Below are 25,970 nucleotides of genomic sequence, written 5' to 3' on the forward strand. Positions count from 1 at the left end.
CGGGATGGTTTTAGATTTTTTCAGAGTTTTTAGAGTTTTTAGAATTCTTATAAGAAACATTGCGCCATTTATCGAAAAGATGAACTATTTTCACCGGTGTTCCATTGGTTCCGGATCTTCCGAGGACCAGCAGAAGATCCAGTGGACTTAAAAAATGTCCTCAATGAGAGTATATATCCCCTTTATTATTTTCCCGAAAAAATCACGTTGGTATCGTTTGAATTGGCTTCATTTTAACGGATTTTAGGACTGTTATACTTTTTACAACACACGAGATGAAAGTTGAAGCGAGTTGCGGAAGGTTAATAAAAAAATGAATACAATCAGGATAAAACTTTTTAAAAATTAATCATATTTATTAAACATTCAACTGTAGAATGAACATGATCCCCTAAACCTATATTTCTAATGACCTTGGAAATCTAAACAATATCAACGGTAGTTAATAGTTTTTAAATTGTGATTACAAAATGCGCCTCATTGTAGTAAAATTTTTGCTCCTCACTCTTCGACCAATTGACTACGTGAAGTACTTGAGCATGCTCCTCAAAACTCAGGTACTGATGAATGCAAGTGACTACAGTTCTACGAAATACTTGTCATGCTCAGTACTAATCAAATTGTTAGAATTCCTATGCTACTGTAAACTACACAACAGAGTCCTAAGCTAATTGATCCCTCACTTTTACAGATGGCAGTACTGTTTAACTTCCGCACTGAGTGCGTCAAATTCCTTTTGCATAGTGGTTTGGCATTTTTCCACCAGAGAATTGATGTTGTCCTTGGTCATGCCCTTAGTCGAGATCTCCGGCAAGATCTTCACGATCACCCGACCTCTGCCGAATCGCTTCTTTTTGTGATCCAAAAAAGCGTACTTGGAAACTATGATCGGTTGGATTACCGACTGTGAATCGATAGCCACGTGGAACGAACCCTTCTTGAAAGGGAGTAGCGTGTCTTTGCCGTGTCGTGTGCCCTCGGGGAATATGGCCAGCTTGAGCTAAAATAGAAAGGAATCAATTATTTCAAGTGAAAATCTACTCCAATTTGACCCATCTTCATACGTTATCCCTTTGAATAGCAACCGCTTCGCGTTTCATGACATCTTTTGCTGAGCTGGTGTTCTTCCGATCAATGAAAACCACCCCCACCAGATAGGAGGCAATTCCAAAGGGAAGGGCATAAAATAATTCTTTCTTCACCACGGGGACAATATTTCGGAACTCACGCAGCAAACGTGATAGCACTAGAAAGCAGATAAATCTAATGAAAATAGGGAAAAGTAAGAAAATAAAACTTTCTAACTTACGCACGATGTCAATGGCACTTTGATGATTGATGAGGGCCACCCCGCCATTATTGACGTTGATATGTTCCTTCCCCCGAATTTCGTACTGCACTCCGAACCATCGGATGATTTCGCACGCAACAATACCCGGAATGCTGGAAAGAGGTTTTTTGATCGAATTAGATGACGTTACTTCCTTTTCGATGACTACTTACAGCGCATTTAGTGGCCAACGGGGCTTGAATAGAAATAGCGGAATCGGTATAACCAGCACCAAAAAGGACATCAACAGGATTGCGGTGAGTTTCGCATAATACTTGAACGTGGGCCACACAAAACTCAAGAGGATGGAAACTGCGATAATCTGAACGCAGGTGCTTTTCAGGAAGACGTCCTATAATGGGAAAAGAAGGAGATATTACATTGGTTAGAAATATTAGATTTGGCATTAATCAAAATTAACGAGCTCCTTCTGTATCTGAAATTGAGTTAAAATATGCTCAGAGAAGTAAAGAAAATTTCCAACTTGAAAATTTTCTAGACCGATAAATGAATACAGCCACTTTCGGAATGGTCTGGTCTTTCTGAATGCATTGAACAATTCAGAAGAATTTTCTATGAATAATCCGAATAATTTTCAGTGGAAATTTCGAACAAAAAGAAATGCAGAAATTTAAAAAAAATCTTTTTGGAAACTCCGAAAATGGGAAATTGTAGTGAGAATCCGTATAACTCATGTAAAGTCAAATAAGAGGATGGAAAAAGCTTTTCGTTATAACCCTGGAAATACTGGTTTTTCAATGTCATATATAATTTTCTTCCGTCCCTGTCTCGTCATGATTTCTTCTGGATGACAGTATATGGAAAGTTGTCATAAAAATTAACATCAATGCAAAGCTGAGCGTAGAAAGCTTACTGTACTTCCAAATAAATAATTTGCTGTTATGACGAGAAACGTGACTGCTTTACAAAATCATAATGCTCAGTCACAACATGAAGCTCATTGCTTAAAAAATCACTATAATTACCATCACGCACTATAAACCCTCCAATAAATGCTTACTCACAAAACGGATTTAAGCTCCCCACATGGATGTCCATTTCACAAGTTTAAGGATAACGTCCTGCAGTCAACTAACCCTCCTACGAATGACAATCATACCCGGTCTAGTTCACTTCGGCAGTCTGGAGGAAGTGTATCCTTTGGTGATCAAGCTGCTGAAGCGATGCGGAGCTTGGGGCAGCCGGCGTCGTCTGTATGGATTGTATGGATTTTTCTTGTGCCATTTCTTCCTGCGACTGCTGCCGCTGATCCTGTATCTTGATGTGGTCGATGTTCATTCGGCGGTGCGCCATCTTGGCGAAATCGTGTTCATCTCGATGATGTATCCGGTGTTCATTGTGTATGTGTGGAAACTTCCGGAGCTGATGTTGCTGATCAAAACCCTGCAAGTGGCGTTTGCTGAATGTAATATCTTCGAAATTCGTAATACGTGCCTGAAATATTGAACAATTTGTTTTTATTTAAACCCAGATTGTGATCCGAGTCAGCCATCGGTATACCGAGAGACGATCGTGAAGACAAATCTGTTTATTAGAAACATTTGTCGATTCTACTTCGCTTACACTGGAAGCAACATTCCGGTGTACATTATTATGCCTCCAGCGTTTACCTTCTACAAGTATTACACGTGGAACAACTCAAGTGGACCGTACTACTTCAACTTTCCCAATGAGTAATTATCACAATTGAGTGGTATAGTGGATTAGTGGATTGTTCATATCAACTATGTCGCTGGTTATCATTTCAGGCTGCCCTTCATGAACCACTACAACGTGTTCCACTATGTGTTTGTTCAATCGCTGATTGCGCCCATTTTCTTCTGTAGTGCCATATTCTTAGCCACGAAATCGATGGTCTACTACAGTCTGATAAAGTACGTTTCGTTATTGTTCAAGCTGGTGATTAAGCGCATCCGAATGCTGGACAGTTCCATCTACATTGGAGGAGGGTCACGACTGCATCAGGCTGTAGACGACGTAATTAGAGCCCATTATCTTGCGTTGAGGTGAATGACCAGCTTGGAATGTGTTAATTGTGAGAAGTGTACAAGTTGACAATGAACTTGCAGGTGTGCCAATTTACTGGAGAAGTTGATCAGCCCGATCTTATTGGCTCAATTCTTGGGATGCGTTATCGTGTGGTGTTTACTTCTTTTCTTCATAACATTCGTAAGGACAAACTATTTTATAGTACTGATAACGTCGCAAATGCAAATTGTCTCGATTGATACTCATTCAAAACGGTCAGTTTGCTAGTATTTAGTCTGGGCGATCTCAAGTAGCAGACGGTGATTCAAATCTGTTTTTCTTTTTAAACTCGTTAGGTTGACTAGCTAAAATCTCTAAAATCGATTGGTGATCACTGTTTACCTCATTCTTCATTTATTTCTACTACTGGATTTTTACTTTAACAGATACACTCAATCCTCATTTTAAGTCACTTATTAGAAGGACGTAAAAAGAATATGAAGTAGATAAAATTTTGCTTCAATTACTATTTTTCGATTAATTGATTCATTCGTTCAGAAAATCGTTGTAACTAAATATTTAAATGGCTATATCTCAGTGGTTTTTCAACCGATTTTCTAAGTTTTTTTTACCAATTTCTTAGCCATCTCTTCTGGGAATTTCTGGAAATTACAAAATATTATGTCTAATGGTGTTCAATTTTTTCGCTGGACAAACATTCACTAGTTAAGCTAACATCAGTGTGATGATTTAATTCAGCGCTGTGTTGAATTATTTCTGTACTATCTCTTATCGCAACATATGTTCAAGCTTTTTTCACACAATTTTGGAAAAGTTATACAGCTACAACATCTCATTTTGAAAAAACATCTTTATTATCTGATTTGTTGCTAAGTCTTAATTCAGCTACATGTAAATTCTTCGAAAATAATAACGCTTTGAGAGTAGCATCCGTCGAATCCGTTTGATCATCCCGCCGGTTACGTTGTCATCCGCGTCATCCTTGATTTGTTAATTATGGCTAACTCGATGCATAACATAAATATTCTAATTGCTGAATATGATTCATATAAGAGTCCAAATTCAACAAGTCAATTCGTTAAACTACAATTGGTTAATAACCAGGGTTTGCAGGAATCGCTCTCAATAGATATCGAACAACGATAAAAGAGAGGCAAAAACTGTTCCGAATCATAACAAGCCATGATAACAAATTTATCAAAGTTGTATACAAATGCGAAAAAACAGAATCGGATAGGCAGCCCCCACAGAAAATGGGGATTCTTGCTTTGTTTTCGCTCATTTCGTGTTAGTTACTGCACAGCTGTGCAGAACAAGTTGAAATGCATCATCAGAGCCAGTGTTACCCGCATTTGGAGCTTTCTAAAAGAAATCCATCATGGGGTATTCGCTTTGACGAAGCTGCGCTGTTGCCATCTAGCGGAGACGGACGTGTGCGTGAAATCACTGTATTTCAACATGGTGAAATATAGGAAGTATATTTTAAAATGCTTTTAAAATGTTATTAACAGTGATATATTGAAAACTTTTTAATAAGTAGGATTAGAAATTTGAAAAACTACATGTTAGACTAATTATCTACACATGTTTTTTTAATCAAAATATTTCTATTCTCGTGTTTCTTATTTAAAAGAAAATTAAATTTCTAACCCGAAAAATCCAACTATTTTCAGCTAAAATGTGTTTTAACGTTTTAATAAGCATTTTAAAATTGACGTCCTATATCCCTTGCCGGGTGAAATAGAAACGCATCATCCGGCCCCCATTTTGTTTTCTCGCTTTCGTCAGGGCCAATTGGCGCTTTGATGTTGCATGAAGAAGAAGAAGCAGAAAGATGATAATCGAAAAAATCTCCACGGGAAACCATACGGAGAAGTTTTTAAAACTCTTCTCAAAAATTCTAAAAGCAATTTATTTAAAAACGGTAATTCAACCCCGTACTGCTTACCGTTTTTAATTAAATTGCTTTTAGAATTTTTGAGAAGTGTTTTAAAAACTTCTCGCTTAACTTTTCAAAAGGACCTAAGTAACAATTTTGAAAAAATCGAATTAAACACTGCCATTGATAGCATTTTTACTAATCTGTATGTCACATGAATACCCATGCAAAAATCTTTCAATGCGCAGAGCAAATCCAAACATTGCAGAACGACCAATGTACATATACGATTAAACTGAGTGTGATTGTTACATAGGACGTTTGATCATCGTTTCAGGAAAAATTGCAATGTAACTCCACGATAAAAACAAATCGCGATTGTACATAGGTCTTTCTCGTTCTTATAATAAGAATAGCCAGCTTTCTACTCTTCAAGGCTTCTCAGCAACGAAATCATTCCATGATTCGTACTTTCCCACCGGCCTCGTGGCCTTGCGGTTAGCGACGTCAATCGTCTAGACGTATGTGCTATGGAGTGTGAGTTCGATTCTCGCCCCGTGACACGAAAAAATCTCCGCTGGACCACTGGGTGTTGTGTAAATGTTCTGTGCGTTGTCTTGTCTTAGATGTTAATTGTTCAGTCTGCACGACCACTTGTCGATGACGGAGAGTCTGTCTTTTTTATATGACTAAGGGACAAAATTCTACAAAAAAAAATGAGCTGGCGATCCCTGGCGCTTTATGAATTAATTTACACACACTCATTGAACGATTACTGGTTTCCAAACATCATATCAATAATGGTGAAGTAAGATAACAAATAACGGCTCAAGAGAAGACAATATCAGCAAGTCCCTGGAATTTGAGTCGATATTGACCAAATCGAGGTGGTTGATGAATTTGTGTACTTCCTAGATCCAGACTAAATTGTACTCACTTTGGATTCAGCAAGATCTTCTGATCACGTAGAGTTTGTCGCCGTACCAAATACACCTTCTTCGTTGCTCATGAGATCGGTAGTCTTCTATACGACACAAGGCCTGGACGATACTCCTAATGGGCCAACGGAGTTTGAATCATAAACATGCTGCATAATTCGAACGACTGTGGTAGGGTAAAAAATTTGTTTCAAATTGTATTACTTGATTATTGAAAGGAAAACAATAAAACTTACCTAAATTCCTTGACTTGGCAATAGTTTCAACCCCAGCTTTACATTTTGCTGACCAATAACCATTGTAATTAAAATTAAACGTGAAAAATCAACAATAATTGTTTCATGCAATAAAAAACCTAAGTACAAATTTGGATTTGTTTTTATGTTTTGTCACTTCCGTCGTTTCAACTACTCAAAAAATGAAACGTCTTATCTACCACTCAGAAAAGAATAATTTCGAAATTGTACATTGGTCATCGTGTAATGTGCCGTCCATAGACTTGTCTACATTACTACTTGCTATATCAAATATTGATGTGAAACGCATATGTATTATTTGCAGTATACGAACATTGATATCAAGCTACTATTTGAAACAATTTTTTTAGCCCACCACAATCGTTCAAATCTGAGAGTTCGAATTACTATGCGTTTTTATTTTGGTCCACTGAATAGGAGCATTGTCATATATAGAAGACTACCGATTGATTGGTCTTGCTGAATCCATGGTAAGTAAATACGATTAGTCCATAGAGCATCATTAACGTGCGCGAGTATTAGGACAGAGTAAACGCGACTTGCGATGCAGCTCGCGGAAATGAATAATTATAAATGATACTCTGGCTTTCCCTCTCAGTCGTTTAGCAGCGCAGTATCATCACCGACGATCTTTGATGATGTCATACTCTTTATCAAGACACACTTTATCAAGTGATAAAGCTTGTAGCCTGAGTATAATAAAGTGCCTGGATTTATATCCTTCATGTTATGTGCCATCCAGACTACGAGCTATATCACTTGATATAGAGTAGCTTGGCATCAAAGTTCACAAATCTAATTTTCACTGCAAATAATTAGTATGACGTATCATATCAAGATTCTCTATACCAAGTAGCTATATTACCAGTCTGAACGTAGTCTTGTATTAGGTTATTATTCCAGCCTTGTTTGACCTTTTCGGCGTTCTATTCCAAATGTTGACAACAGATTAAAGCGTGATAAAATTTATTGAGCCTGGTGTCTTTTTCATTTATTCTCCTGTGATAGAATATCTTTTTTAAACTATATTTATGTCCTGTCATAAGACGAGTTTATACAATCCCATTGAATTCCACCACTTAATTGTATCTTGACAGATACGTATTTCGACCTCAAAAGTAAGGCCGTCTTCAGTGTCTCGTACTTGACTCGACTTGACAAGGAGCAATGTAATTAAAAACGGTTAGCAGTACGGGGTTGGACTTTCCTTCTACTGCATATTAAACGCAATTTTTCGAATTCAAATTTTATTTTATGATGCAATACTTGATACACAGTATAAGAAAAGTCCAACCCCGTACTGCTTTTCGTTTTTAATTAAATCTCTTCTAGAATTTTTGAGAAGAGTTTAAAAAAAAATTCCGTGTGCTACCCCGTGCAATATTTTTCTAATATCATCCTTCGACTAATTCTTCTTCTTCATGCAACCTTTAATCGCCAATAGCCTCCCGAATCAGTTCTCTATCATGACAGCTTGCGAAAAAAGTCTCTCGCGGCTATAGATAGTAGAATCTATAGATGAGCGAAAGCATGGCTGAGTCGATTTTTTTGCCCGTGCACACGCGCATATGACGTCACAGCCCTTAACGTTTCCATTGAAATCGTGACGTCATGCTCGTTTGGAGACACGTTTAACAGTTCGTTTGGAGATAGAGGATTTATCTTCGCTCATCTATATATTCCACTATCTATATACTACATATCGTATATGTACACTAGAGTGATTCAAATTTTGACTTTTTTGCCCCCCGACGTTTTATTAACCCACCTAAATTTTTAGCTAATTTGGATATAAATTGAGTGAGCACGCCCAGTTTGAAGTTTGTATGAAAATTACTATAAAAACAGTAACTTTCATGGAAAACCGTTCCCCAACGCTTCCCTTAAAGCTCTAAAAACATATGAGTACATCGACAACATAAGAAATTTTATAAGGAAACAGACCGTCTTTGTTGCGAAACGATTTGATGCTCGCAAGAAAAGTTATTAAGGAAATACTGAATCGTGGGAAATTCAATTTAACACGTAAAAGAATAACATCAATATCAATAATGATCATTTTTGTTTTCTTCATAACTTTGCTTCCAAACGAGAAATCACTTCGCAACAACAACTGCCTTTCAGCTTGAGAAGTATTCTGTGTAGGCAATGTGTTGATTATATTTAAATAGTTCATGGGCCACCTCACGGAACGGTCTTCCACATTAGGGTCAGTTTTCACAGTAATTTCCATACAAACTTCAAATGACGTGTGCACAGTCAAATTATATCCAAAATTGCTAAAAATTTAGGAGGATTATTAAAATGGTAAATGCAATCGTTTAAGCATCGGGGGGCAAAAAAGTCAAAATTTGAATCACTCTAATGTACACACACGCTTAAAGTAAATTACACATCGCATGAATAATTTTCACACATGACGACGATGACACGAGAGAATAGCAATCTGTGTGAAAATGATGTGTAAGACATGCACAGTCGCTGTGTAATGTCTTTTATTCTTTTAATATGTGTAAGAAACTTTGCTTCGAACTGTCAAGTCCATTTTGATTGCCATGATGGCGGTTGCCTCCGGCATGCATCGCAACGAAAATTACTTTTTCTGTGGATTTTCGTCATCTTTCGATACGATACAACTAAAATGTTCGACTATAAACATCGGACTTTAGTTTGGTCATATTGAAATAAATGGGAACTTCTCTGAAATAGTATAAAAATGTTGCGATAACTTTCAATTTACATGAAAAAATATAATTGAGGTTAGGTCCGTTTTCCGACCGCTCTCTCACTGTGTGAAATGAACTCATCGGAAATCGTTAACCGTCAATTACACTAAAATAAGTAACATGGCAGTTACTCATAATATGTGTTGCTCCAGGTTAGGCCCGTTTTGTGTGAACGAAACACAAAATTGTGTGAATGACTTTAAGCGTGCAGAGATGATAAGTGAGAGACTTGATCATTCTCTTTAGGATTCAATCCCTGTTAATAACTAAACAAGATGTTTAGTTTAACACGTACAAAAATAACCTTATATGTTATGACAAAAAACCATTCGAAAATATTTATACTCTTCATTATGGCACCTAATGAATGATCCCATATCTAAAAGCTAATAACATTCATAAGTTAACGAAAAGTATAAGTTTCCGAATGTATGTGACTAATGCGATGTAAAAGTTTTTTCTTATACATGTTATTAAGTGCCTGCTTCGGCAAAAAAAAAATTAGAAATTTTAATAAAAAACAACAATAAATTCATAATCATACACTGGGAAAAATATGAAAAAAAAGGTCAAAACGATAAATTAAAATCCGTCCCCAATGCTATTCATGGAATTTACGAAAATCAAACAAACTAGGGGAACTGTTCCATTTTCCATCTCACTGAACATATATTCATCTCATCGCAAAACAAAAAAATACAGCACCAATCTCGTCGCTTCTTTTTGCTTACACGCTGAAAAAAATCACAAAAATAAGAAACAAACCAAATTCCTTTTCATTGCTTTGTTTTTGATGGGATGGAAATAGGAGCTATGGGATGAAGTGCTGAACCGTTCCCCTATTTGGCCTTGCCCGGAATCTCTGAATAACCAGTACACATTCAACTAGTACATATCTGGGAGCTGCGGACTCGATCGATTCTAATTTTCAAGATATTTTGCTTGAAACCCGAAAATTTCCTCTCAGTGTTCAATGTACACGCTACGATTTTCTCACATCGAATTATTATTATGTTTATCTTTTAAAAAAATATTTCAAAGATTTCGTTGATTTACTGCATTGCATAAATTATTGTGCCGATCGTAAAAATAAATCATGCTGTTCACTTATTAAAATTCCTCGATAGGTTTGAAATGACACCAAATAATTGAGTTTTGTTATAAATGAACTATAATTAGTATGAGTTGATTTACACGTGTACTCTCTCGGCTGCGCTCAGAATGCTCACAAACTCTCTCGATGCGATGGATACTTTTTGACAGCTTGCTTTGGAGATTTTTTGACAATCGTTTCGACTCTATCCGCAGCTCCCAGGTACATATGAAAACTGTAACAGCCATGCAATATAGTCGATTTTATCTATTTCTTTTGTTCCTATTTTTTATTGAAAGTCACAATATATCATATTTCTCGCGCTTAGTTTCATAGGGGCGTAACTGTATTGATCGATTTCTCTTAATCGATTTTATATTTTGTTAATAACTCAATTGTTTCAAAAGCTATAACCGTGATTATTAATTCTGGTGCAAGATAGAATCATACTTTATCAAACAAAACTATTAAATCATCGACAAACTAGCGCAATTCGGTACAATAATAAAAAGAAAAAATCGACGAAGAGAAATCGATCTATACAGTTACGCCCCTATGAAACTAAGCGCAAGATTTATTATATATGAATTTATTTGTGTTCGTTTCCGCATAATTTGTTATTTGAAGTAGTGACAGGATGCCAAATCCAGCCAAAATAGCATACCGCTACCGAGGGACTGCATGAAGAGCAGCAAGGGCTTCTGGAGGCACTCGTATTGGTACATTTGTCCATTGATGGCACCCGTTGTGATGAACGGCTGGCTCATCTCAGGAACGGCCAACCGTGCTGTGCCAACGTAAAACTCCTTCCCGGCAATTACTTTAAATCCGCCTTGATGTAATTCCCGTCATCCAGCGCGGTGCACCTTTGCGGGTGCGGTATTTTGTTTATCGTTCCGGTTTGGTGCCTTCCTGACCATTGTAAACATGGAGACGTGTGCGCCGCCGCCGGCGTGCTGCCGTTTAAAATTTGTCACGCCGCTGATCTATAGTTTTCCACGCCGATTCAAATTTGAAGAAGTCCGTAAAATTTTCATTGGAAATTCCGAAGATTCAGTGGGATTTCCGTAGAATTTTCTGATTGATTTCTTCAACATCACGTTGAAACTCCAGAGAATTTTTCGTGAAGATATCAATGATTTTCTTGAAAATTCCAATTTCATGTTGAAATTTTAAAATACTCTCCGTAAAAACTAAGAAAAAACTCGTGCGGAAGTTTCGAACGATTTCCCGTTGAAATCCAAAGAATTTCTCGTTGAATTTTCGTACCGAAAAGGATTGTTCGGCAGAAAGCAATATGACCGAAGACTACAAGTTGTTTGGTCGAATATGTCGCTTGGCCGAATAGATTATTTGGTAAAGGACTATCTAGCTTAAAGTTATTTGGCTTTTCTCATTTGGTCGAACAGTTCATTTGGCCAAAAGTGTCGTTCAGCTGCAGCCCATTTTGGCTATTTTCAAGACAATAATGGAAAGATATTTGAAATTTCCCTGGCCACTCGTTTGGTTAAATGGCCTTTTCGACAAATGATCATTAAATAAAATTCCGTAACCTCTACTTTTTAAGTCGATACTGGCCTTTAAGCCAAAAGTCATCTAGCCAAATTCCATTTAGCCGAGCCGAACTGAACGTTTATCTGAAACTGTTATCAGGTCGACAATGGTTTAGCCGCAAATTTAGTTTGGCAGAAAACGACATACAGCCAAAAGGAACATTCGGCCGAACTGGTAATTTGATTTTTCCATTCAGCAATTGACATTTGGTCGTATGACCCTTTGGGCCAAACGACATTTCGGCCAAATGGACCATTGTGTCAAACGATAATTTCGGCCAAAGGCATTTTCGGGCTGATAACATATTCGGCCAAACGACCTGTTAGAGAAAACGAGTTTTTCGGCCAAATTACAAGTACGGCCGTATTTGGCTTTTAGCCAATGGAATTTCCCAAGAATTTCTAACAGACAATACACTAGTCGTTAGATAACTGATGTTTACGTTTCCGTTAACGAATACCGTTCGATTACTGAAACGCATTCTAGACGTTAAACGGTTGTCAGTCGATGTCAGATGTAATATAAGTGTAATTGAATTTCAGTTAAATTACTTGCAATTATCGAACGTCTGTAACAAGAATTTTTCGTAGAAATCTAAAGCAATTCCTTTAAAAAATCTGAACAATTTTCCATCGAATTCTACATTTTGAACAATCTTCTCCGGAAATTTCCGTAGAAATTCCAGAGAATATCCCTTGAAAACTCCTCCTCTCTATGCATAGCATAGCATAGCCAAACTAGCCGATTCTAGACTGAGCAAGCCTACATTGAAATACCCATTCTACGAGCCGCACTCTTCTACAATTATAAAGAACTTTCCATGGATATTCCGAACAATTTTTCTATAGTAATTTTGAACAATTTCTCTTGAAGTTCTGAAGAATTCGTCATATGATAATTCCGTCGAATTATCTGCTAAACTTTTTTTTTGAATTCCCAAGAGCTTCTTTTGGTAATTCCAAAGAATTCTCGAAACATCAAAGTATAGTTCTTGTGAAAAATCCTAAAATAATTTCCAAATTGATATTTCGGAAAACCTTAAGAATTTTTTTGAGAAGTTCATCAGATTTTCAGGTGAAATTTAAAAAATTCTTCCGTAAATATCTTGAAAATATTTTGAAAAAAAAGCAAAAGAAAATGTTAAAGAAACGTACTAAAAAAATCGCTACGCCGATTCACGACGCCGTCGGCTAAAATGGCTTTCGGCATGTCGCCGAAAACGCCACCGCCGCCGACCAAAATTCTGTCAAACGCCGCCACTGCCGAATTTCGCACCGGCGCATACCTCTACTTCCATGCCTTCTCCGGCTTCGTTGTCTTCGGTTTTTTGCCGCCGCCTGGCCGAAGCTGGGTTGTTTAGATCTCCTGGAATGATTTCACCTCCCGAGCCGATGTTTCTCGATTCATCAGTTGTACATAGTCGGATTTTCCATAATTTTTTTGCGGATCGTCTCTTGTTTCGATGACATCTCAATAATCATTTGACAGATTGTGATAAAGTTCCGTCAATGTAAACATTACGCTCTTATCCAGTTTCAATTAAAATTTCATCATATTCAAACGTCAAAACGTTTCATTTGAAGCAATTAAGATTTGTTCAGCTTCAATTACATATTTTTCGGGTATTGGCCACCCGACATGGTCATTATTTTACAATGTTCTAAAAAACTCCATATACATTATGTGGAAGATTTTGATTTGAAAAATGTATTGGAGATAAAAAATAATTCTTCTATGAGACTCGAACCCATGACCTCAGTTTGATTCAATTTGGGTCTATGGATCACAAAGAGCATGGACCATTTTTGGAAAGATCTGGTAACCGTTAAGCAATATAGTCCCAGAGACTGTTTGATGACCTGGAAAAAAGTTTTTTTTAAACATATTTAATTTGATTCAATGGATTACAAACTCCACGGAGTTTTGAATGAACTTATGCGTTAGTATTAAATTTCTATGTTATGAAATATCTACTGTATAAGAATCTAATCTCACGATTGGCATATTTCTTAGTGTTTGATAAGTACATTCAATGTTGCGAGGTTACTATTCCTTTTTTAAAAATTTGACTAAAAGGAACAAATTATATGGCCATGAACAAACATGCGACCAAATTCGTCATTTGACAGAATAGGCCATTTAGCTTTAGCATCGTTTGTTTTATGTGCTTGAAAGCCATTTCGACAATTGCCATTAGGCCGAAAAAAAAACTTCTAATATTATGAGAAGTGAGACGTGAGGTATTGTTAGTGAGAAATGAATATTGATCAGTGAGACGTCCCACTTTTCCCTTTTCATATCTCATTACATACTTTAAAAAGTGAGAATTGATAAATGATTTTTGAGAAGTTAGTAACGAAAATTGAGAAGTGAGAAGTAAGAACTGACGATGGAGAAGTGAGAAACGAAAAATGAAATGAGAAATGATTTGATCATCAACATCAGTAAACCAAAACCGCATGACTGGGATGGAACAACATTCTTGGAAGAAAACAGGACAAAATCACTAGAACTAAGATAGGCATTTTCTCTGTAATTTTTTCATAATTATTGCCTGCTAAATGTTTTTTTCGACCAATCAATTGGCTTAATCTAAATTGGCCAATCCTATCGAATGACTTGTTTGGGCGAAAGCTTTTTTTGTTTGCTAAACAACGTTTTCGGCCATATTATCCGTTCGTCCTAATAGCCCGTTTTGTCAAACGACCCTTTCGTGAGCCTTATGGCATTTTTGGCTAATCGACCTGTTCGGACAAACGGCATGTTCGGCCGATTCGGCCTTACAACATTATCGGCTGAATGACTTGTTCCGATAGATGACTTTCGGCCCAATAATTTGTTCAATGACATGACTTATTCGGCCGAATGATTTTAGGTTGCCAGAAATTGTATTGTCTAAGCCGAGTTTAGTACTTTTCATTTAATTACACTACGTTTTGTTATCTTTACAGATACGTATTTCGACATGAAGACGGCCTCACAGTTGATGTCAAAATACGTATCTGTAGAGTTAACAAACCGTAGTGGAATTAAATGGAGTTTACATTGAATTTATTTTTAAACTCTCATCGAGAAATAAAATGCTGCATGCTCCTTAAAAAACTCGGCCGGAAAAGGGTGTTGAACCTGAACCCTCCATACTTAACGCTTTTCGACTGACGCGCCAATCATCTGGACGAGGATATTCTTTATCAAAAAAACACGCAAACAGATGTACATATATATAAACAGTGGAAAAGCCGCATGGTTTGGTTTAGCAGCACCTCGGCCATTTATAAAATTAAAATTATGTCCCATGAAGCAATTACAAATTTAAAAAATATGGCCAGGGTATCACCGAGCACTTTGTTAACGTTGCAGACCTCCAATATCTAAACTCTACAATGGTTTAAAGTACGGTAGATGTCCTGGGAATTGTGACATGCTTATTACTATTGAATAATTACTATTCAAAAGTATAACCAGGAACTCGTAGATCGCTTTGTTAGCCATACAGATCTGAACTCGAGGGTAGTTTTTGGGAATCGTTGATATTTTGGGAATACTGCAACATGTTTACAATGAAAAATGTTCTCGCTGTACTGGGACATTTTTATAATACGAAAGTTATTCTAACTCAAAAATATACCCAAGGCTCGAATGACGCTTTCTGGATGATACATATGACCAAGATCTGAACTCAAGGATAGTTTAGAGTATTGTTTGATAATTGACGTTCTGAGAATACTGACATTTATATATTTACATTTGATTTAGTTAAAAGGAGATATTTCAGCTTCAAATCACCACTGAGCCTCAAAAACCACAACATTAAGATCAACATTTTTGGAAGGTATGAAAGAATATTTTTCCACATAGATCTAATTTTTAAAGTTTGCATAACTTTTTTTAATCGGTATAACCAAAAATTATTAAGTATAAACAAAAATTCGTAGATATCGGTGAAGCATAAACAAATTAATGGCTACGCGACCTCATATCATACCAAATGGATAATGTAAAGGGCAGGGATGGGAAAAATCAATTTTTTTAAAAATCGAGGATGATCAAACTCACCCGCGATCTTGCTTTTAAATTATCAAGTGATAAAAACTCGCCAGCGATTAAGAATCGTTTAAAACTCATATCTTAATTTGAAGCATTTGCCGTTACATTTTGAACTTTTTCTATTTACTACCATGAAACCATAACGCTAAAAAGAAGATATAATGGGATTGTTGACAATTAGCTGATATCAGTGAAGATTAATGTGTGAATAAAAATTCTGTGTTTATTATCGTTTGAGTACAAAATTTGAGAAGTTGTCGCCGGCGACAAGTTGCCTACTGTTTTCACGTGAAAAGTTTTCACATGAAAATTGCAATCATTATCATTTGATAGTGATTCAGCACAACACTGGTAAAGGGCAAGGAACACAGAGTACTAATGGAATTGAAATCCATTTAAAAAAGCCTCGATAAAAGAAAATTTAATCCGAAATATTAGATCAATAATCCAATCCGAAGTTTGTGAAAATCTACAATATATTAGCACTTAGAAGTATATCGCAGATTTTTTGTTGAGCTCAAGAACCTGCTATCGATACACAAGAAATCTAATATAATTTCCTTTGTTCTTTTCAAAAATAGTAGATTCCGTTAACATTTTACTTTTAAATCCAATCATTCAAATTTGAATATTTGTAGTCATTAACATTTAATCTGCAAAAAGGATCCTATTATTATACGACTACTAAATGCATATATTTCGTCTATTAAAACTACATTACAATCAATCCAGGGCTCATTCGGTTTGGGGGCGATGACAACACTTATTCTGTGCGAAATTGTCGCATTTGAAATGCTCGCATTCTCGTTTTTCGGAACCGAATTAACCGACATAGTGAGTAATGCCATTTGCTGGCAGCATCCGAATAACAATTACAGCCTCACACATCTTCATTAGAGCGAATCATTGGCGCGCGAGATCTACAGCTATCGATGGTACGAAGCCCCCATATCGGTGCAGAAAAAGGTGCTTCTGATGTCCGTCCGGTCGCAGCAGATCGTTGGGATTACCGCCTTTCGGTTCTACTACGTGAGCATCGAACAATTCGGCAAGGTAATCAACGCGCGCGATCGGCCACAATTATAATTGATAGTTGTAATTGCTCTTTATGTTTCAATTGCAGGCCGTCCAAACGACGTACTCGTTTTATCTCGTCATGAAGAAGATGTTCGAGTAACAAATGATTCGAATGTTCAACACCATTGCAGGCAAACTTTGGACTGAGAAATCTATGCGACGCCTCAAGTGTTTGAATGTGAAACGTGAGCAAATAATACTCTCATGTGCTCTCATGCATCATTCAGCTTCGGCAGAATAAGCTCGAGAAGCACAGAATAGATTAGTCACTTAGATATTGATTGAATTTGCGATCACTTGGAAACACCTTATTAAACTACATTTCCAGACAAATACTTTTATGTAATGCATAAATCTGAGAGAGTTTTCACCAATAAATAAAAACTAACAAAGAATGTTGGATCATCTACTTTTTACAATTTTTACAATGCAATTTTCCATCTTCTTATTGGCATTACATCCCCACACTGGGACAGAGCCGCCTCGCAGCTTAGTGTTCATTAAGCACTTCCACAGTTGTTAACTGCGAGGATTCTAAGCCAGGTTACCATTTTTGCATTCGTATATCATGAGGCTAACACGATGATACTTTTATGCCCAGGGAAGTCGAGATAATTTCCAATCCGAAAACTGCCTAGACCGGCACCGGGAATCGAACCCAGCCACCCTCAGCATGGTCTTGCTTTGTAGCCGTGCGTCTTACCTCACGGCTAAGGAGGGCAATTTTCCATCACCACATGCAATATTGTGTCTTTCGTCGTTTTATCTTGCTTATTGTACCTAATTCATTCCCATCCCCAAGCTGCATGACTCAAAATCTATAAGTGGTTTTAGTTATTGTGTCTAATGATTGATCGCCTTCTTTTTCCTCGTCGGCGCGTCATTTTTCATCGTATTATAATACTAATAATATCCCCACAAGTACCTATCAATTAAAAACGTATTTGCCATGCACAATGTTCCAAAGAGTGGAGACATTCCCATCTAATCCAATAGAGAATTGATCACATTGTCTTCTGATTGGCGATCCTACGCCTATGGATAGCAAGATTAACTGAGGAACCTAGTTAGAGCTAGTAAGAGAGGTTCGAGTTAAACAAAATACTATTTTCTACACTTTGGTTAGTTGGCCCCTTCGTTCCTTCGTTGTCGACACTTTTCCAATCTGTGTCAGACTGTCAACAGACGAGCGACCCTGAAAGGCAATCAAAGATCAATGCGCCCTATGCGCTCACTTGCGCTGTTTGACGTTGCAAGTCAACATATCGCCTCTTAATAGCCGTTATAGTAAACAAGCCACCAGTCAGTGCCTACTATGTGTTCGCTAATTATCGTATGTTTACTCTCACTTGAAATATCTACTCAGTGGCGGTCTAATCATTGCAGTCTGTTTTGTTTCACCAACAGTTCGCATTCTCAGATTCTTTGCTTGCCATACTCTTTCTTATTGCCGTTCACAATCTGTACAATGTAAATACTTCACAACATTTTTGTGGATGCTATTTTTTGCTTATTTGAGACGGCGTCCGAGCAACAAACCGATATATAGTTACGAAAATAGACTCTAAGCGTCGAAGCAAAATGTCGTTGATGATGCTCGTCGCTATACCACCAATGAACGGTCCTATTGGACGATTACCTTTTCTACGACACAATGTGGAGGAAAATGGGTTGAAATGCTCATTATGTCGCAAGTGAAATTGAGATATTGTGATGTAAAAACTTGAAACAATTAATCATAATAGCGAGGTGTTACCCACAATAATTCATTTATTTTCAACACTGATGTTCAATCGGTTTATTGCATGAAATGCCTATTCGAGCAGAATGCAATTCATAACTGAGATATGATTTCCAAAAACTTTTCGTATAATCAAAAAAAAACACGATAGTTTTATGAATATCCAAGGGATAAGCACCTTGCCTAACCAAGTATTGTTATCATTTTCTCAACTGTAGTTGTATTGTTTGAAATTTTCAAAAACCATTTTCTAAAAGTGATTATTATTCTAAGGAGTAACTGTTCTTCGGTCAACTGGAATGTCTATAAAACAATCCAAAGATCGTAATACATGAGTCGCTTCCTAATCCCCACACAAACTCCAAGCACTCCTCAAAAATAACACTTATTCTTCGAAAATTCTTAATACTTTTTTGTTTCATTTCAATGACCTTGTCAGTAAAACCAAAAAAAGAACAAGGATGTTTGAACCATCGCCCTCTACTACAGTAGTCAGCTGACGCAAACGTGGCTAAGTGGTGACCCTGTTACATTTAGCGGTATTTAGAGGATCAGATTGCCCTCTATGCAGCTTTTCCCGACTACAATGAACATATACCTAACAAGTGGGAACAAACGAGGAGCAACGATGGACGTTGGTCTATCAGTGCTGGAAATCGATTTTTAGCGCCGTGAATATTTTATATGTATCATGTTGCACGTGCTTCCAAACTAAGAATAAAAAACGTGCGTGACAGAAATCCAAACAAGTAGCACGTTCCAAATTTATGACGTAGAGTGAGTTTCCCTTATGCCTACTAAAGTGCTACTTCAATGCTAATCCGCTTTCCAACAGCCGTACAACGGTCATTTATGACAGATTGACGATACATATCGCCATTACCATGTAAAAAAAATAAGTCTAATAGATTTTTTGGCGGAATCCTTCATTTAACAGTATTAGCCCTTAAAAACGTTTGCTGTCAAAACATTTTCCCTCCTTCTTGATATTCACCATGAAGTAATAGAAGAATAAATAAGTATAAACCGATTGAAGTTGAAATGAAATAATTAATGAAATAATTAATTGAATTGATCGAAGTTGCCAAGATTGGAGAATTTCTCAATTGACAATTAACTCTTGCGGAAATTCTTCCTATAGAATTTCCATTCTAAAAGAAAATTATTTGCTCTAATTGGGTTTCCAATATTCGTAGAACGTTCTTGCTTAACTATGCTCATTCTAAGAAATTGAAGCGTTTATAAGCTTGCGGCCAATTCACAGAGTTTATTCTATTCCGTTTAATTCCACCACTTTAGCTCTTGAATAATTTTTCCTAGTGCTCAGTTAAGGTTTCCCTTACTGCCATAATAAGCAATCGTCTTAAAAAAACATTCGCCATTCAGATAGCGGATTCATTTCGATTCGGGTAACATTCGGAAGAAATGTTTGTAGCGTTAAATTTTCTCAAACTCTGGCAATTGTTTTGTGTTTTTATATGAAAAACATGAATGGGATGAAAAACCGACTCGAAACCAATATGAGCTCTGGAATTACTAAAAGCCGGTTCCATCATGTGTAGTGTTTCGATCCGAATCGATTATACTTTCAGGCACAATCCAGGCCATCAATAATGCATTACATACCCACATACATTTTGTTCACGGCAACAATCACAACTCAGAGAGAAACGCGTGGTCGTCATCCGATAGAGGAGTAACTAATTGCCTCCACAATTATTATTGTCTCCCTGGACGGTATTACAATTGCTGCAGTGAGCGTTGGGAGTCGTTGGGCCTCTAGTGAGCTATCATTTATCGTAACTCACACAGGCATGCACAATCGTCACAGTCCAGTTTGTTCGGGGCTTCCTTTGAAATCTGTAAGGGTATGCGAAGCTCCAAAAATCGTTTATAATGATTTTTTTTGGTTTGTAATAGTACTGTAAAGGGTCTCCATTAGCCTTGCGAGCAAAGGCGTAAAATTCCGGAGATGGCGAGTTCGATTCTCGGTCCGGTCAAGGATGTTTTCAGGTGGGAAACATTCTCGACTTCCCATAGGCATAGTATATTCATTGTACTTGCCACACAAGATACATACTCATGCAATGGCGGGCAATTAATAACTTAGGAAATGCGAAAAGAGAAAAAACTAAGTTAAAAAGCAGGCCAAGTTCCAGTTGGAATCTAGAGCCATTGAAGAATAATGAAGAGGAAGAAGAAGAAGAATAGATGATCCACGGTGCTCTCCTGATCGTTATTAACGAAAAAAAAATCTCCATCAAAACTAATACCTGGAGCTGAATTATGGGACTAAACTGCATCCCTGGGTAAAAAAAAAATGTTAGAGCCACTTTGGAGTTACGTCTTCTTTAAGCCTTTTTATACACAGAAACTGGACTTTTAATTTAAGTTAAATTAACCATGGATTCAGACAAATTCCTCACTGATACAACACAGCTAACAACATTTCGCAAGGACAACAGTTTATTTTACTGCGTGCATGATAAACTCAAACGGGTTTGTTATCTGCTGAAAACCGTCGGTGCATATTCTTAGGGGCAGCAGGGACTATGTCCAAGGGCTTGACGATCCCTCCCCAGGCCATCTGCGAGTTGTGGTTTGATACTGGGCCCTGTTAAACCTCTATAAAAAGCTGCATGTATCCGCAAGTAGGCTCCGCCAAAGCGACCGTGTGCCGCTCAAAGCGCACAAGCCCAAGTCCTGGTGTTAGGTGGGATGCTAAACAGCCCTGACACGACGGCCCCTCCGACAGGAGGTTTGCGCAGGCCCAATAAGCCGCCTGGAAAACCAATAATTACGAACTATATAAAGAGTTAATGCGACTCGATACAGTCGGCAACGACCTAGGCGACGAATAAAGGATCAATTACATCCCCGCAACTTCGACGTCGTAGCGCTGCAGGAAATCTGCTGGACAAGACAGAAAGTGTGGAAAAGCGGGCATCGAGCGGGCACCTTCTACCAAAGCTGTGGCACCACCAACAGGCTGGGAAACGGCTTCATAGTGCTGGGAAAGATGCGCCAACGCGTGATTGGGTGGCAGCCAATCAACGCAAGGATGTGCAAGCTGAGGATAAAAGGCCATTTCTTCAACTATAGCATCATCAACGTGCACTGCCCACACGAAGGGAGACCCAACGACGAGAAAGAAGCGTTCTATGCACAGCTGGAGCAGACATACGATGGATGCCCACTGCGGGACGTCAAAATCGTCATCGGTGACATGATGAACGCTCAAGTAGGAAGAGAGGAAATGTATAGACCGGTCATCGGACCGGATAGTCTGCATACCGTATTGAACGACAACGGCCAACGATGCATAAACTTTGCAGCCTCCCGCGGAATGGTAGTCCGAAGCACTTTATTCCACCACAAGAATATCCACAAGGCCACATGGAGATCACCTAAACAAGTAACGTAAAACCAAATCGACCACGTTCTAATCGACGGTAAATTCTTTTTCGACATCACGAACGTACGCACTTACCGCAGTGCGAATATTGAATCCGACCACTACCTCGTTGAAGTATGTCTGCGCTCAAAACCCTTGACGGTGATCAACACGCGTCGGAGTTGTCGGCCACAGCTAAACATTGGGCGGCTACAAGACGGTAGGCTACCCAAGATTACGCGCAGCAGCTGGAAGTGGCACTCCTAACGGAAGAGCAGCTAGGCGCAGCATCTCTTGAAGAAGGCTGGAGAGATATTCGATCCGCCAATGGAAGCACCGCAACCGATGCACTTGGCACGTTGGCTCCGGATCAGAGAAACGACTGGTATGACGGCGAATGTGAGCAGTTAGTGGAGGAGAAGAATGCAGCATGGGCGAGATTGCTGCAACACCGCACAAGGGCCAACGAGGCACGATACAAACGGGCGCGGAACAGACAAAACTCTATTTTCCGGAGGAAAAACGCCAGCAGGAAGATCGAGACCGTGAAGAGACGGAGGAACTGTACCGCGCTAATAACGCACGAAAGTTCTATGAGAAGTTGAACCGTTCACGTAAGGGCCACGTGCCACAGCCCGATATGTGTACGGACATAAACGGGAACCTTCTTACAAACGAGCATGAGGTGATCCAAAGGTAGCGGCAGCACTACAAAGAGCACCTGAATGGCGATGTGGCAGACCAACTACCAGGAAAGGTTCTTAAACACGGTGGAAAGGCACTGGCAGTTACAACCAAGCCCCCATCTAAAACCATGGATTCGCTGAGGAAACGAAACTTCTTCATCGACATCAGTGGCATTTGCAAGGTTGAGGGACGAAAGTATCTTCAACTTCATAGCAAAAAACCTGAATTTGACACTAATGGAAGTTGCTGCTATCTAGATTGATCGAATCGAAGGCAAAGTATTTGTTGAGCTACGGACGCAGGAAGCTGTACGGGAGGTAGTGGAACAGTACGACAACAAATACGTGCTCAACAGCAATGGAGCTAATCACCGTATCAGGCTGTACGTCGAGGACGGAGGTACGGACGTAAAACTGCATCATTTGCCGCCTAAGATGCCCGAAGAGTGAATTGTAGAATATCTCTCACACTACGGAGAGATCATCAGCATCAAGCACGAAATGTGTCGTTCGCAATTCTTCTCCCAAACACCTAGCGGGGTGCGTATCGTACGCATCCGTATGACAACACTGATTCCATCGTTCGTCAGCATCAAGGGATACAGTAGCCACTGCACTTGCACTAATCAAATTCAAACGTGTAGGCACTGTAACCAGGAAGTCCATTTCGGTACCAGCTGTGCAGAAAACCGATCGAAACTATCTAAGCAAAACAAAAGCTCATCACTCTATTCAAGAGTACTTGCTGGTTCATCGCCAGATTTAAGCGAAACCGGAGTTTGACAAAAACGCGCCACTAGAACAACACTCACTGACACAACAAAAAGAACAAAATCACTTCAAACGTCCAGCTTCATCACTCGATACTGAAACCCGGGGGAAAGCAGTGAAAACCACAACCACGGAGACCGAATGTACAACTGAAGAACCTGCAAAGCAAATCGCCAAGTCGACAAGGAGCAGCGTAGTGAGTGACCGACCGCTTATCACACCAACGAACAGCAGATCCAGTTATCTTACCAGAGGATCGGAGAACTGAACACTGATCACTAGAACTGTCTCCGAACGCCGAACAACATATGAGCAGGTTGAAATAACTGGTATTTTGCCTGTCTTGGTAAGATAGTTCACACACTATCAGCCAAGCCGTTCCTGGGTGGACGTTAGGTAAAATAACAGCGATTTCAATTTCGTGTTGTTCTTCAATGGCCCTCTGCTTACGTTTCAACTTCTATTCAATTTTTATGCTTGTCGCTCGCTTGCGATAACTTTCAATTCTGTGCTTCATAGTGCTTTGCAAACATGCTCCCTTCCGCTTTGAGCTTAGGTAGTTTGATCTCACCGATAAAAGCCAATGAAAATCAATCAATAAGGATCGGAGAAGCCTTCGATGGAGATCTCGGACGACGAGTTACTAGACAACATGAGAGCACGACGATCATCAAGGACCAGACAAGACGGTAAGTAACTCAACGGACTATGGGTTACTTAAATACTATGCCGAATTATACGTATACATTTGCAACAATCAATCTTAACGGCATAAGTAACACAAACAAAATAAACGCGCTGAGGGCTTTCGTCTACACACTAGATTTGAATATTACAGCGTTCCAAGAGGTAGTCGGAGAATGTATAAATATTCCTGGATATCAAATGATAATGAATATCAATGAAACAAAGAGTGGCACAGCGATAGGAGTGCGTAGTAGTATTGATGTTAGACGAGTAGATCGTAGCTTGGATTCAAGGGTGATATCCATAGAATTGGGAAATGACGAATATTTGGTGAAGATGGTAAACATTTACGCACCGTCGGGTTCAAACAACAGAGTTGCGCGGGAGATGTTTTTTAATCAAACTGTACCACAGTATTTGCAAAGCTACGCTACGCATACCATATTGTTGGGTGACTTCAACTCAGTAATTGATCCCATCGACGCAACAGGTGTGTCCAACATAAGTCCAATGTTGAAGCGTTTGTGCGATAGTCTGAATTTGGATGATGTTTGGGAGCGATTCAACCAACATATCGACTACTCATTCGCAGGCTTGACAAAACTCCTCACCCTCGCTAGAGTCAAATAAAATCATCATCAGCAAAATGCTGCCTTCGCATCCTCACAATTGAGTGGAAGCGTAAAAAAGCAGAGGTACAAAAAACAGAGTGAGGAAAAGCAAAATAAAAACACATGTGAGTGAGGCGTCGGGCGAAAGAGCACTCATTGAGCCTCCGGAGCGACGCTTTGTATGTGAAAAAAAATCTCGGAGGCTTTTTGAGGTTGAGTGTATGTGAGTGACGCACCAAAAGAAAAAGATGAACAGATAGACTCGCTCTTGTTTTGCGACGCACACACGCTTAAAGTCATTCACACAATTTTGTGTTTCGTTCACACAAAACGGGCCTAACCTGGAACAACACATATTATGAGTATCTGCCATGTTACTCATTTTAGTGTAATTGACGGTTAACGATTTCCGATGAGTTCATTTCACACAGTGAGAGAGCGGTCGGAAAACGGACCTAACCTCAATTATATTTTTTCATGTGAATTGAAAATTATCGCAACATTTTTATACTATTTCAGAGGAGTCCCCATTTGTTCCGATATGACCAAACTAAAGTGCGATTTTTATAGTCGCACATTTTAGTTGTATCGTATCGAAACAAAACGAAAATCCACAGAAAAAGTCATTTTCCTTGCGATGCATGCCGGACGCAACCGTCATCATGGCGATCAAAATGGACTTGACAGTTCGAAGCAAAGTTTCTTACACATATTAAAAGAATAAAAGACATTACACAGCGACTGTGCATGTCTTACACATAATTTTCACACAGATTGCCATTCTCTCGTGTCATCGTCGTCATGTGTGAAAATTATTCATGCGATGTGTAATTTACTTTAAGCGTGCAAGCTCGGGTTTAATGATGCACAATGTTGTGAGTTTTGATGCTTATTTCTGCTCCTCAAAAAAACTCTTGCTCTTGCTCATTTTCTACTCGGCGAGGAGTTTTTGGCAAGCCTGCATTCGTCCGTGGTAGATCGATATCGAGAATAGACAGAATATACGTTACATCAACGTGTCTGTCGAATGCACACTACTGTAGGCATGAAGTTAACTGCTTCAGTGACCATAAAGCTGTTGTATCGCGTATAGTTCTCCCATTGCTTTCAGCGACCGTACTGGAAACTGAATAATCAGCTGCTCACTGACGAGAATGTGAATGAATTGA

General features: G+C 38.6%; 2 protein-coding genes across 4 annotated transcripts in view; one reads left to right on the forward strand and one right to left on the reverse strand.

Annotated features, from left to right (window-relative positions):
- Positions 1 to 329: 329 nt before the first annotated feature.
- The window catches only part of LOC134213721 (1-acyl-sn-glycerol-3-phosphate acyltransferase alpha-like), a 33,783-nt gene continuing 8,142 nt past the window's right edge, over positions 330 to 25,970 (reverse strand). The window contains exons 2-6 of one of the 3 annotated variants that reach the window (XM_062693020.1): positions 2,451 to 2,734; positions 1,504 to 1,682; positions 1,310 to 1,443; positions 1,065 to 1,246; positions 330 to 1,000 (exon numbers count right to left, since the gene is read on the reverse strand). In XM_062693020.1, coding sequence (XP_062549004.1) covers positions 686 to 1,000; positions 1,065 to 1,246; positions 1,310 to 1,443; positions 1,504 to 1,574 — 702 coding nt within the window. In that variant the 5' untranslated portion in view covers positions 1,575 to 1,682; positions 2,451 to 2,734 and the 3' untranslated portion in view covers positions 330 to 685. Of the gene's footprint in view, positions 1,001 to 1,064; positions 1,247 to 1,309; positions 1,444 to 1,503; positions 1,683 to 2,450; positions 2,735 to 6,156; positions 6,306 to 25,970 lie in introns of those variants that run through there. The other 2 variants (XM_062693021.1, XM_062693019.1) reach the window with 2 other exon arrangements.
- On the forward strand, positions 2,741 to 17,297 carry LOC134213722 (uncharacterized). The gene is made up of 6 exons (XM_062693022.1): positions 2,741 to 3,024; positions 3,100 to 3,357; positions 3,421 to 3,520; positions 16,567 to 16,668; positions 16,732 to 16,887; positions 16,958 to 17,297. The coding sequence occupies exons 1-6, from the start codon at positions 2,945 to 2,947 to the stop codon at positions 17,009 to 17,011; spliced, it is 750 nt and encodes a 249-aa protein (XP_062549006.1). The 5' UTR covers positions 2,741 to 2,944; the 3' UTR covers positions 17,012 to 17,297.

Source organism: Armigeres subalbatus, chromosome 2 (genome assembly GCF_024139115.2).
Source record: "Armigeres subalbatus isolate Guangzhou_Male chromosome 2, GZ_Asu_2, whole genome shotgun sequence".
Taxonomy (NCBI): Eukaryota; Metazoa; Arthropoda; class Insecta; order Diptera; family Culicidae; genus Armigeres; species Armigeres subalbatus.

What these genes read in the sequence shown, in the direction of transcription:
- LOC134213722 (XM_062693022.1), top strand. Translation starts at nt 2,945, where the DNA reads ATGCCTCCAGCGTTTACCTTCTACAAGTATTACACGTGGAACAACTCA. An exon ending in GCCCATTATCTTGCGTTGAG is followed by an intron (nt 3,358 to 3,420) that starts GTGAATGACCAG and finishes ATGAACTTGCAG; the next exon opens with GTGTGCCAATTTACTGGAGA. An exon ending in GAACCGAATTAACCGACATA is followed by an intron (nt 16,669 to 16,731) that starts GTGAGTAATGCC and finishes CATCTTCATTAG; the next exon opens with AGCGAATCATTGGCGCGCGA.